We start from the raw sequence: 13,311 nt of genomic DNA, 5'->3' as shown, positions 1-13,311 counted from the left end.
AACACATTCTGGCTCAGTCACATTGAGTCTTTTGTGGTTCCATTTGAAATGCAAGCTGTGGTTTTATAAGGTAACTTTTCAATCAAGTGCCACTTCCTCCTCCAAATATGTACTGAAAAGTAAGCTTTCCATGGTCAAATTGTTATTACCAGGTAATTTCCATATCAATTCAGTATACAGTTGTTCAACCTTGATAAGCCATAGGGTTGGGTTTGAATTATTTTTCATGAAATTGTTTTCTTATAGTGACTTGGATATGCCATTTGCCAAATGGACCAAGGAGCAGGTTTGTAATTGGCTTGTGGAACAGGGCTTGGGATCCTACCTGAATTCTGGCAAGCACTGGATTGCATCTGGCCAAACACTTCTGCAGGCTTCTCAGCAAGATCTAGAGAAGGTGACTGCTTCTCTGTTTTGTTTAAACAATGGATTCTGAGAAAGAGAATATGAACGTAGGATTGTTTTATATTCCAGAAGGGTAGTGGGTGGAGCCAGTAAATACTCTTGAAAAACTTTGTGTTTTCTGCTTTGCATTTTTTTTTTTTTTTATCTCATGGACTTAACAAGAAGGACCTGGTCTTAATATTCCTTATAAAACATTAAGCCACTGGACGTTTTAATGAGAAATAATTGTATAGACATAAAAAACCTTAAGTTCATATTTCTCAAAATCATTGTGTGGCTTCAGCCTTGGCCCAACTTCTCAATGTAACGTATGCAATTTAACTTTACTTTGCAAAAAGAAAAAATAAGAGAAGAGCCCGACATTTTAGCTCTAATAATTTAACATTTCATCCTAATTATTTAAATTTTTGTACATTTTGCAAAGGAAGGAGCCTACTAGGGTATGGAGCATAGCATGAAACTAATTTGCAGTGGTGTTGGCTTTCTAGGGGCCTTTTGTTCAGCAACATTTTACTAGCCTGAGTTGATATGTTGATTTAATATGATTGTTGAGTCTTTAACACTAGCAACCTTTTGGGGGATTTTGCATCTTTGCCATTGGCATCCAGCTCATATTGACAGAATTGTAAAGCCAGTGTTTCTTTCTGTTTATTATTTCAGGAACTTGGAATTAAGCATTCACTTCATCGAAAGAAACTCCAGTTGGCACTGCAAGCCCTGGGATCTGAAGAAGAAACCAACCATGGAAAGCTGGATTTCAACTGGGTCACTAGTAAGAGGTTTTAGATTCACTTATTTGTTCATTCATTACAGGTGTTCTGTGGCTCACTAACAATACCAATTTCTCTCCTTTAGGATGGTTGGATGATATTGGTCTCCCTCAGTACAAGACCCAGTTTGACGAAGGACGGGTAGATGGTCGAATGCTCCATTATATGACTATTGTAAGTGATTCACTCCTGGGATTTGGAGGGGAGCAAAATTGGTTTTCTCTGAAAAACAGAAATAGTGAGCAAAATAGATTGTTTTCACAATGATTCCACCAGAGTTTAAAGGTGTTGCCTTAATTTGAGAAGAGCAGGCATATTTTCTGTTAAGCTAAAATTGGAGGATTTGATGATTGCAGTACCACTGAGAGATTTGAAACCCTGATTTAAGCTATGTGAAACCTAATCTAATCTAAGCTGTCCAGGAAGTTGGTTTTATATATACTCAACAATGTGGACACTAAAGTGCACACTTTGAATGAAAAAATTTTCTGGTATGTGAATTATATCTCCTAAAGATGCTTAAAAAATAGAATGTAGGGTTTTGAAGCCATGGAAGTTTCTGAGTTACACATTCCTATATGCAGTGACTGCTCAGAGGAGACCATCCTTTTGATCTGACATCCAGAGACCTGTCCTGTCTCCTCCCTTCCACTTTCAAGAATGTTACCTGAAACCTGCCTCCTTTCTCACTTCAGCTCCATTCCACTAGGGCAGAAGTCATGAGGGTGAAGAAGTAGGGTGAGGTAGACTCTGATTCCTTCATTATGCTTTCATATATTTTTTAAAGATTTTATGTATTTATTCATGAGAGAGAGAGAGGCAGAGACACAGGCAGAGAGAGAAGCAGGTTCCATGCAGGGAGCCCGACATGGGACTCGATCCCAGGTCTCCAGGATCAGGCCCTGGGCTGAAGGCGGTGCCAAACTGCTGAGCCACCCAGGCTGCCCTGCTTTTTCATATTTTTATCCTTCCACCCAGGAGTTAGAAGGAATTGATAAGAGTGGGGAGAGATGGATGCCAGGAGAACTTGTTCTAGATTCCATAGCACTGTTGGTGTCCTATGACATTAGATGCTTTTATTTAAACGACCTTCTGTGAGAGAGGCTCTGTAGCCAGCTACCATAAGTATCTTCTTTAAATAGTTGAAAATTTCAAACAGCTAATTTTTAAATGTCAAATAAATTTGGGGTTCATCTCATGGGATTTTTTTTTTTCTATCATTGAACCAAAGTTTGTATGTTGGTGGGCACATAATGTAAACCTGCCTGTAATAACACCAACACATGACACATTGCACATTTACTGTATGCCAGACACCTTTTTCAAGCTCCATACTCCTATTAGTACTCAAGTCTCAGCAAGCCTTGAGTTAGTACTCTTGTTGTCCTCAGTTTTCAAATGAGGGAATGAAAGAATTGAGAAACTGGGTAACTTTACCAAATTTCTGCATCTAGATCTAGCAGTCAAGAGTCACAGGGCATTTGAACTTAGGATGTGTCCAGATTCCTACCCTATAGCTCAGCCTGGAAGAAATTCAGTAAATACTTGCCTTCCTGTCTAGGTATAGGTATGGTTCTGCAGGAATGTGAGCAGATTCAGGCTTAAAATCACAAGAAAATTTGTGTATCAGTTTTGTGGCTACAAAGGAATAAATTATCTTAGAAAATTTGACCCCAGAAGTTCTCTAAGTCACAAAAAATCCATTTGGATGTGGTATCTTGAGTTGGATCCTGGAACAGAGAAAGGACTTAGTGGAAAAACTGGTGAAATTTGAGTTAAGTCTGTAGCTTAATTATCATTTTCTATTGTCTATGTTAATTCCTTAGTTTTGATGACTATATCATGGTTATATAAGATGTTAATGTGAGAGGAAGCTGAGTGCAGGGTATATGGGACTCTGTTCTATTTTGGGCAACTCTTTGGTAAATCTAAAATTACTTAAAAGATTTTTTAAAATCTAAAAAAGGTATCTTCTGATTTAAAGAAAATAGCCCCTACTTTTAAAATCTCTTAAGATAAAATAATTTGCAAGACATTGCAATCATTATGTATTTAGATTTAAAAAAATGTGATAGAGTTTAATTAGTTGAAAATAGCTCATGTGGAAATGTTTGGATGGGTGTCTCAATCTTAGATTAAGATATATTAAGTGTCTTATCACAAGGCACTGCCTTTAAGAAATGGATCCAGAAAAAATTCAGGAATTAATTTTGCTCAGTAGCTTTAAGAATTTAAGCTGATTGTCTAATATTTTTATTTAAAAACTGTTTCTGTAACAGATTAACCTCCCCCCCACCCTCCAGAAATGTGTTATCAATAAGGTGTGTCTAAAATGGATGTTTTTTTATTTTATTTGCTGGGTGTGTTTGGAAATAGACTGGTGCTTATCTTGACACTGCCCTCCAAATAACCTTCTGAAATAATTTGTTTTGGTGTGTTTGGTATGTTTGAAATGTTCCCAATAACCACAGACTGGAGAAATTACACCTTGAAGGAATCGATGGTGATACATGTTGTTACTTCTAACTTTTTCATTTCTCTTCTCTTTAATTCCCACCAAAACCTTTTTATTGATCGACACAATTTTCCCAAAATTGTTCACAGTGTCTGCTAGATAAAGCATAATAATCTACAACTAGAGATTTCTAGAGGTTGGGGAACAGTATAACAGAGATACTCTTCTGGTTTTCCCCAAAATGGTGATGTGCCTTAGCTCAGAAAACCCAGCTGTGATCATCAGTGAACATCACATGCTCTTAGCTTTCTGCTTTATCGCCTCAAATCAAAGAGGATCAATTTTGCAGCGACCCAGCATGTGCTTTTCAAACTGTGTTTTCAGAGCTGTGGGGTCCCATGATCCTATCTCAAAATGTCTAGAAGAGAAGAAACAAGTAAAAGTTGGCTTCTGTTGGTACAACATTAATTTTGTTTTTTTAAAAAAATATATTGGGGCTCTGGAGAGGATTTTGTTTGAAACAGGAAAAAGGGTTCTATTACCAAATAAAAGTTTGAAAACACGAGTGCTAGAGGCCTGTTGGTAGAGCGACTGCTCTACTTTTACTTGTGCTTTCTGTAATTTCCCTGAAAAAGGTCCTTCTGTTCTGGGCCAGCTCAGTGAGCTCCTCTTTTTGTTCTTTTTTTTTTTGGCAGGATGACTTACTGTCTTTGAAGGTCGTGAGCGTGCTCCACCATCTCAGTATCAAAAGAGCTATACAGGTCCTAAGGATCAATAACTTTGAACCGAACTGTCTGCGGAGGCGGCCGTCTGACGAGGTAGCGCCTGTAGTTGAGATTGACATAGCAGGCCCTTCCCGTGCATGTGACTGTGTGTGTGTGTAAAACATTCATTTCTTCGTGGGGTCCACAGGGAAAGCTTCTGGTTCCTCAGAGCCTCAAATCCAGCCTCGTACCTTCTTGGGCTTTACATTCCCATATTTCTCCCATTCCCCTCCATGATGATTCCACCTGTGTAACTAAAGCCAAAGGTTGTTTTTGAATTTCCCTTCCTCCTTTTCTTAGGTGGATTTCATTTTCCTGCCTCTTTGAGCCACAGAGTTAAATGTCACAATAAAGGCTTGGTTTCCTCAAGTGCTGCTTCACTAGTCTCTTAAAAAAGCTTGGAATGGTGACATAGATGCCTTAAAACAAAATTCAGATCAGTAAACACCTGTTCCCCTCTCTGTAAACACTTAGCGGGATGTCGAGTAACTGTGCTCTGTAAACAGACTTTTTATTACCTGCAGTTTTAACACTTGGAATCCCGTTGTCCCTGACTGAAGCTTTCGTTGGTTTTTTGTTCTCACAGAAGAGCATCACGCCATCTGAAGTTCAGCAGTGGACTAACCACCGGGTGATGGAGTGGCTGCGCTCTGTGGACTTAGCAGAATATGCCCCCAATCTCAGAGGCAGCGGCGTCCATGGTGGGCTCATGGTAAAACTGCATTTTAATTTAAAGACTGACTTCTGGACATCTGGTGGCTTAGGGCACGATCCCGGAGTCCCGGGATTGAGTCCCGCATCAGGCTCCTTGCGTGGGGCCTGCATCTCCCTCTGCCTGTGTTTCTGCCTCTCTCTCTCTCTCTCTCTCTCTCTCTCTCTATCTCTCATGAATAAAGAAATAAAATCTTATAAATAAATAAAAAATAAAAACTGACTTCTTACCATTTAGTTTCCATTAGTCTAATGAATAAGGTATTATCAGTCTGCTTGTCACAATCTTTTTCCTCTAACTGAATCCTCCTATACTGTTTCTAGTGAGTCTTTACTTGCCATGTTTTTTCATTTGTGTCATACGAGGCTGCAGCAGATTTAAACCCATTTCTCATTTACTGTATTTTATGTTGTGTTGCATCTGGCCACTGGCTCTCTTATGATCATGTTTTGAGACACCGGCAACACACAGATTATATTTCTGCACACTGATGTCTTGTAAGGAATTGGCTTGTCAAGGCGATCCTGAAGGCACCACTTCAGAGAGCCACAGGCCGTAACTTTATAGTGTGTGGATGTCAGGAACAGCTCTACTTCTCACTAGCTTAGGTAAAATATATATAGCTTAAAGATCGAAGTCCGTGCTCTGTCTCACTGGGCTGTTGGGTCATTGGTGATGACTAAATGAAGGAGCTTTGCAAATTATAAAGCACAATGCAGACATGTATGATATATGGTGCCTTAAGTAATTTTAATTTTTTTATAGGTTCTAGAACCTCGTTTTAATGTGGAAACAATGGCTCAGTTATTGAACATCCCACCAAGTAAGACCCTCTTGCGAAGACATTTGGCCACTCATTTCAACCTTCTGATTGGGGCCGAGGCCCAGCACCAAAAGCGTGATGCCATGGAGTTACCAGATTATGTACTTCTAACAGCCACTGCCAAAGTGAAGGTTGGTTCAAACTTGTGTCTTCTAATAATTGGTAAAGCAAAAACTAAAGCTAGGGCTTGATTTTGACCTGACTGTCCCTTTTTCTGGGGTTTATTAAGTCTTATGGATGGGTTAATGGTCTGTGCATCTTTAAGAGTAATTAAGAAAATGCATTTTTGAAAGTTTCTTTCTGGGGGAGTCTTTGTTCAAGTCATTTATGTTATTAGATTTAACAGTAATGAAGAGTACGATGTTGGCATGCAGTCGATATATTGCTAATGCAGAGTCCATGACTTGGGCTCAAATGCTAATTGCAGTTGTTCTATAGATAAATCTAGTGTAAGCGAGGATTTCTTCTCATACAGATTCAACTTGCTGGCTTACAATTAACCAGTCTGGCAAGTTAGAAAAAAATACTTAAGATTCGAGGTAAACCAGCAAAGAATGGCTATTTCCAGATTTACCCAGATTCATGGGTCATACCAAATTTAGATTACTTTTTTCTTCTTTTAAATCATTTCTCTGTGAACTCTTCTGAGTCTGTTATCTCAGCCAACTTAATGTGGAGATAGGGTTTATCAGCTCCTCCACAAATGTTACCAAGTTCTTTATATACATATATACATAAACATTTATTTTTTTGATTTTTAATTTTTTTTATCCCCTCTACCTGCCCAACATTTTTTCTTTGGCTCCCTTTCTCCCTTAAAGGAAGTTTCAGATTTGAAACTTCTGATAGCTTCTATTTAAATTCTCATCATTGCCTGATCACCATCCACTTAACAGAGAGTCTCAGGGAGTATTCAGTGACTAAGATGGAGTCTCTCTCCCAAGTCTCACTGGGAGTTCTCTCTCAAACAAGTGAGGATTCTTTTAGCAGCCACCAGTTCTGTTATGGAAGCATAGCAGGCATACAGGATAATCATAGCTTTACTCGAAAAGAAAACATAGGACCATTTTCTTTTACTGATCTTAGATGGAAAAATCTTACAAGATTGGACCCATCCCTGAGAAATCTCATTGCCTTAAGTCCTGTTTAATCGAAACTAATGCTCTTGGCATTTTTTTTGTTTGTTTATCACAGTGACTACCCAGCTAATTGGTGTGAATAAGGAGAAACAAGCTTAATCCTCCGAGATGCATAATAAGGATTGTTTATTACATTTGGGTGCATCAATCATACACTCAGGATGCTTTCATTTTTGTCACAGCAATTTAATTATCCAATTGCTTTTCTCTGTAGATGGAGTAATTAAATTATGCATGTGATGAGTCCTCTGTCATATGAATTTTATTGAATCCCTGGATGTTTGCTTTTCTTTTAAAGCCAAAGAAACTTACCTTTAGCAATTTTGGGAATCTGAGAAAGAAGAAACAGGAAGATGGGGAAGAATATGTTTGTCCAATGGAATTGGGACAGGCATCAGGAAGTACATCTAAGAAAGGATTTAAACCCGGTTTGGACATGCGCCTGTATGATGAAGATGATTTGGACCGGTTAGAGCAGGTAAATGCAATAATGTATACGTATTTTATTTAAAGTTCCTCCAGTAAAGAAATGCTAAATGGAAACATTGTGCACTGTGTCTACTAATCAGTTTTTCCTCAAATACCTGAAAATAAAGATAATAATAAAATAATAGTCAACAACTTCCATAAGTTGTTACTCATAAGTGCACTATCCTCACCACTTAACATAGGTCAACTTTCACGATGACCCTAAAACATACGGAGCATTGTTATCCTCCTTTTAAAGAGAAGGAAACTGAGGCCTGGCAAGGTTAAGTAACTTACCCAAGATAGAAGAGCTGCTAGAAGAACTGGGTGGGGTTGCAACTTGCCAGGCTAGCTTCAAAGCCTGGCTATTCACCTGTGCTATCCTGTCTCTGTATTAAGGAAATCTGTGTATCAAATCCAGTTGGAAATACACAGCTCATGTAGTCGTTTCAGTATGAAGTCATGGATTTGAAATTTGCCCTCTCTCATCAATCTTTTAATGTCATTGTCAGCATCAGAGCATTAGGTTAGATGTGCCAGTAAAGTCAGTAAAGTGTTGTTCCATCTTGTTTTTAACATCTAGTTGCTGTAAAGAAAGGAGGTATTGTCAGAAGTGTTCGGTCTTGCCTATCCCATTCAGTAGCACTTATCATTACTTCTCCTTAGACTTTTGCTCATTTTGCTATACTTTCTTTAAGAGCATTCAAACGCATAGGTCATGGGATGGTATGTTCTTTGCAGATGGAAGATTCAGAAGGGACAGTGAGACAGATAGGAGCATTCTCTGAAGGCATCAACAATCTCACAGTAAGTCTGTAAGATGAAGTCAAAATGTTACTCTGAAGGGCACCGAGCTGGCTCAGTCCACAGAGCATGCGACTCCTGGGATGGAGCCCCACATTCCTGCTCCTTGCTCAGCAGGGAGTCTGCTTCTCCCCCTCCCTCTGCGCATGCGTGCACGTGCTCATGCTCCCTCTCCCTCTCAAATCTTTAAAAAAAAAAAAGATGTTTAAAAATAACCCCAAAGGGCTGCGTGTTCAGTGGAGGATATGTAGATCTGAGCTCCTGGCTCCCAGGGTGTGTGACCCCCGTCTCCTTGTTTTCCAGCACATGCTGAAGGAGGATGACATGTTTAGAGATTTCGCTGCCCGTTCCCCCAGTGCCAGCATTACAGATGAAGACTCCAATGTTTAACCACAGCGCTTGGATGAGCATTAGGAGCCTCCCTCACCTATTCTCCATTTGATTTCTCAAACACTCACAGAATATATAACAAGCTGCAGATTGTATATTGTTTATCATCCCACCTTCTCAGAAGCGGAAATGGAAAGCAGGGAGTGTGTGCCTATTCCGAAGATGCCATGAAAAATGAGACACTGGTGAATGAGAGTATAATTGTCTTTCCTCTATTTAATGTAAAAATCTGTGATATATTATATTTAAAGTGTTGCATTTAATATGACTGTTTTACCATAGTGTTTCCATTCACATTCACAATATGCAGGATTTGGGAAGCAGGAAGCAGTGCATGAATGATTTTGTCATGTTCGTGTGACAGCACTGCAGCCATCAAAATGAGATATTACATGCTTTCAAAATCAGTATGTGGAATTTCTTCAAGCATTCAGTGTGCCCACTAAATGCCAGCCACATCTCCACTTGCCTCTTATTGTCCTATTTTATATATTTTTCTAAATATGTGTATATATTTAGTACATAGAATATAGAACTTTTATTTTGTGATGTAAGGAAGACAGTGAAAAGCAAAAAGAGTGCTCAAAATTGCCATACAGTAACTGGTTCTCCAAAAAGTCAGGATGATCGTCCTTCTCCACAATTGAATTTTAATGATATTAAAAATGATATTAATATCAATCATCCCAACTGAAATACTCCTTCTTTGATGACATATCACAAAACCATTGAAGAGTTAAAAAGTTTTAACCTTCACCTTGGATCCTTTCACCTCAAAAGGAAGAACTCCAGGGACGCTTAAAATACTATTAACTCAAATGGATTCAGAAGTTCCTCCCAAATTTGTAGAAATGATTCCTGAAGAAACAAAAACCTTTACAGTATTAAGCTGCTTATTTTCCTTTTTGCTAAATATATCATTACATCAAAATACTAACAATATACCTAATGTTATTAATTCTACATGTCTCAGGCTATCAGTGAATGGGATTTTTTTTAAGAAGCTGGATATTTGAACAGTTTGTCTCAGAGTTCAGTAATGCTGAGGCTGCAAAATGAGTTTCATAATGGCTATATTGTGATGAGAACATGTAGTTCATGTTTTTCTATAGCACAGGGCCCAAATAGCATTTATAAAGGAAATAGCTGTGGCAAAAACTTACTGTGTTTATCATTTTTTTTAGGGGTATTAGAAAAAATACCCTATTTTTTATTCACCACATCACTTCTCCTGATAGCCAACTTTGTAAAGACAGGTTTTCCAAAACTGGCATGGGGTGGGCAGTTTGATATATGCCAGCGGACTTGCTTATAAATCATATTTGAATGTCACTGGTATGATCTTACAAGCTATTAACAGGTTACCAAGCTTTTCAACAAAGGGCCTGTAATACTAAATTACAGTTTATTTGTAACTAAAATGATTTGATGCTAATAATCTTTTGCTCCCTTCCATTCATCGTTTGGTGACTGTATTGGACTCTTAAATATTAGTGTTTTGTTTTAATGTGAACATATGTCATTATTTGAAAAACAGTTTCTTATTCAAACCTGGTTAAAAAATACCAGGAGACTTATAGATGCCAAATATTCTTTATTCAGGGCAGTGTAACATAACTGATGGTATGTGATAAAGTTAAAATTTTTTTGATGATATATATTTTATTTACAAAACATTGTACACTGCTGGTATTACTGTATGAAAAGAAATAAAGTCAATTGATAATTGTCTCATGTTTTTATTGTCTGTTACTTTTCTCGTTCAGAATCCCCAGGAGGCTTTATTCCTGGAATACAGAACAGTGATACAAATGCTATATAGTTTGCAGACTCTCATAAATATATGAGGGGGAGGGTTCCAGCACATATCAACAGGTAGAAATATGAGGACTTTGAGGAATTTCTGTATGAAAGGAAACAGGCAGCTGGGCTGGGGGTAAGGAATCAAAGGCAGAGGAATTATTAAAAAGGCAAAGGGAAATGACTCACCAGCAAAGTTGAATAAGTTAGTTGTAGATGGTTCTTTAAAGCCCTAAATACTATTTTTATTGTAGTAAAATTTGAAAAGCAGAAACCTATCTTGGAAGAGATTGCCAAATATTAGATGTAGAGTGAATATAACTGGAAAAGAACAGGTGTTTTTGATGAAAGTTAATCATCTCTAACTTAATAAACCAGCAGGAAGCTGACTACAACACACCTCATTAGCAAACAGGGAGACCTGACATGTTTGTTTAGCTGTGTGTATATATGCTTAGCTACACCACATTGATGTAGTCGGAAAACTGGGACCGCAGTAACATATGTGACTTCGTTGTAAAACTTCTACTCTGAAAGAAGTCATTCTGAAGGAGCTTCACATGTTTAATCTTTGGAAGCAGCACTGATTGGATGCAGAGAAAATGGGGCAAAAATCATCGCAACAGTTACCCCTGAAGGACAGCAAAGAGGTTTCTGGCGTCTGTGAGGTGGTCACTGAAGCTATAGTCCATGCAGCTCAGAAACTGAAGGAGTATCTTGGATTTGAAGATCCTCTCAGCAATCTGTGGCCAGCTTCAAATACTCTGAATGAGATCTTCTTAATCCACTTTATTACTTATTGCCAAGAAAAGGGAGTTGATGAGTGGCTCACCACCACCAAGATGACCAAGCACCAAGCTGTTCTGTTTGGTGCAGACTGGATTTGGACCTTTTGGGGATCTGATAAACAAATCAGGCTTCAGCTGGCAGTGCAGACTCTGCAGATGTCTTCTCTTCCTGCTGTGGAATCTAAGCCTTACAACTTCTCAAATCTAGAATCCAAGGCAGAGGAGTCTTCCAGGAAGAGAAGTCGATTTGATAAGCTGGAAGAGTTCTGTAACTTGATAGGAGAGGATTGTCTGGGCCTGTTTATCATCTTTGGGGTGCCCGGAAAGCCCAAAGACATCAGAGGAGTTGTCCTGGACAGTGTCAAAAGTGAGACTGTGACGGGCCATCTGCCAGGAGGGAAGGCCGTGGCACAATTTGTCCTGGACACGGAAGATTGTGTCTCCATCAGAGAGCTGATTGGGAACTGTCTGAGTAAGGAAGATGGGCTGAGAGAGATGGGCAAGGTTTATATTAGCATCCTCTGAACTGAATGTGCACAATGAGACTGGCCTGTAAGGCAAAAAGAAAAAAATATTTCACTTTAGTAGACAAGCTCATCCTCTTGCATCATCCCAGCATGAGATTTAATAATCTATATTGTATGTATACACCATAATATATTTAAGCAATACTATTTTGATGGATATTTAGATTGCAAAGTCCATTCACATACCTGGATATTGTCTATCCTGCCTGTGAGTAGACACACTTTGTTCACTCACTTTTTAAAAAGTTCATTCTTACTAAAAGTAGCTCCCTGACAGAAGTCACTGGATTAATCCAGGTTTTAGATATAATAAAAGCCCATTCTAAAAAACCTTGTTATTTAAAATCATTCCACACAGCACTGGCTACATAACTTGTGGGGTCATAGTTTGATCTTAAAAGCTGAAGTAAAGATTATCACAAGCAAGCGGCTGCATTTTTAAGAACTTTTTCAGGAGCACCTGGCTGGCTCAGTGGTTGAGCATCTGCCTTCAGCACAGGTCGTGATCCCGAGGCCCTGGGATCGAGTTCCCACATCAGGATCCCCACAGGAAGCCTGCTTCTCCCTCTGCCTATGTCTCTGCTTCTCTCTGTGTGTCTCTCATGAATAAATAAAATCTTTAAAAAATTGTTTTTCCAATTGGAAATTATGTAATTCTTAGGTAACTTAATGTAACTCCTATGTACATACTTTACTCTTTACATTGCATGAAACATATTATTGCCTGTTGACAGCATTACAAATGAGTTAACTTTAATATGGAAAGAACCATATTGTACTTGATGCCTGGGAAAATAGTATTTCTCTAGCTCCTCTAATTCTGGTCATACCTGTCCACTAACGTCTTATGGAGACAGACAAAAAGCACAGGAAGGCAAGGTGAGGACCTAAGTCTCAACTTCTTTCTCAGAAATTGAGAAATATCTGAATATAAACTAATTCCAGAAGGATTCATACTCCTTTTGTCCCTAAATGTGTATGGTGTAGGACTTGTACTTCATCATACTAAAATATACAAACTAGAGAGAGCAAAAATAACTGCTGTATTGACCGTGAGCTTAATTCCAATGGCCACCATTTATATTCTGCATCCTGAAACATAATGACTTAATCACAACAGCCCTGAAGAAGATATTGTTCCCATTTTCCATGAAAGTAAAGCTCAGAGATGTTAGGTTGATTTTCCCCAGATCACAAAGAAACAGCCTGGATTCAAACCCCACATCCATCTGACTAAAAGGCTGTGCTTTTAATCTTAAAAAGGGTAGAACACCATGTGAAGACAGAAGCAGAGATTGGAGTCATGTGTCTACAAGCTACGGATTGTCTGCAAACCATCAGAAGCAAGGAGGGAGGCATAAACAGATTCTCAGAACTTCCAGAAGGAATTTTTTTTAAAAATTTTTTTTTTAATTTTTATTTATTTATGATAGTCACAGAGAGAGAGAGAGGCGCAGAGACACAGG

General features: G+C 38.5%; 2 protein-coding genes across 30 annotated transcripts in view; both read left to right on the top strand.

Annotated features, from left to right (window-relative positions):
* The window catches only part of PPFIBP1 (PPFIA binding protein 1), a 167,103-nt gene extending 156,642 nt beyond the window's left edge, over positions 1 to 10,461 (top strand). For all 29 annotated transcript variants that reach the window (XM_049102570.1, XM_049102580.1, XM_049102569.1 and 26 more), the window contains 9 exons: positions 247 to 397; positions 1,066 to 1,177; positions 1,261 to 1,349; positions 4,326 to 4,448; positions 4,981 to 5,106; positions 5,872 to 6,060; positions 7,367 to 7,546; positions 8,278 to 8,343; positions 8,644 to 10,461. In XM_049102570.1, coding sequence (XP_048958527.1) covers positions 247 to 397; positions 1,066 to 1,177; positions 1,261 to 1,349; positions 4,326 to 4,448; positions 4,981 to 5,106; positions 5,872 to 6,060; positions 7,367 to 7,546; positions 8,278 to 8,343; positions 8,644 to 8,730 — 1,123 coding nt within the window. In that variant the 3' untranslated portion in view covers positions 8,731 to 10,461. The remainder of the gene's footprint in view (positions 1 to 246; positions 398 to 1,065; positions 1,178 to 1,260; positions 1,350 to 4,325; positions 4,449 to 4,980; positions 5,107 to 5,871; positions 6,061 to 7,366; positions 7,547 to 8,277; positions 8,344 to 8,643) is intronic.
* Positions 10,462 to 10,803: 342 nt separating this feature from the next.
* Positions 10,804 to 12,484, top strand: REP15 (RAB15 effector protein). The gene has a single exon (XM_025455482.3). It carries the CDS (start codon positions 11,133 to 11,135, stop codon positions 11,841 to 11,843), a length of 711 nt encoding a protein of 236 aa, XP_025311267.1. The 5' UTR covers positions 10,804 to 11,132; the 3' UTR covers positions 11,844 to 12,484.
* The last annotated feature ends 827 nt before the right edge of the window (positions 12,485 to 13,311 follow it).

The sequence above is a fragment of the Canis lupus genome, chromosome 27, assembly GCF_003254725.2.
Source record: "Canis lupus dingo isolate Sandy chromosome 27, ASM325472v2, whole genome shotgun sequence".
NCBI classification, from domain to species: domain Eukaryota; kingdom Metazoa; phylum Chordata; class Mammalia; order Carnivora; family Canidae; genus Canis; species Canis lupus.
Note: the sequence above shows the minus strand (reverse complement) of the source record. Positions and strands in the feature narration are given on the sequence as shown.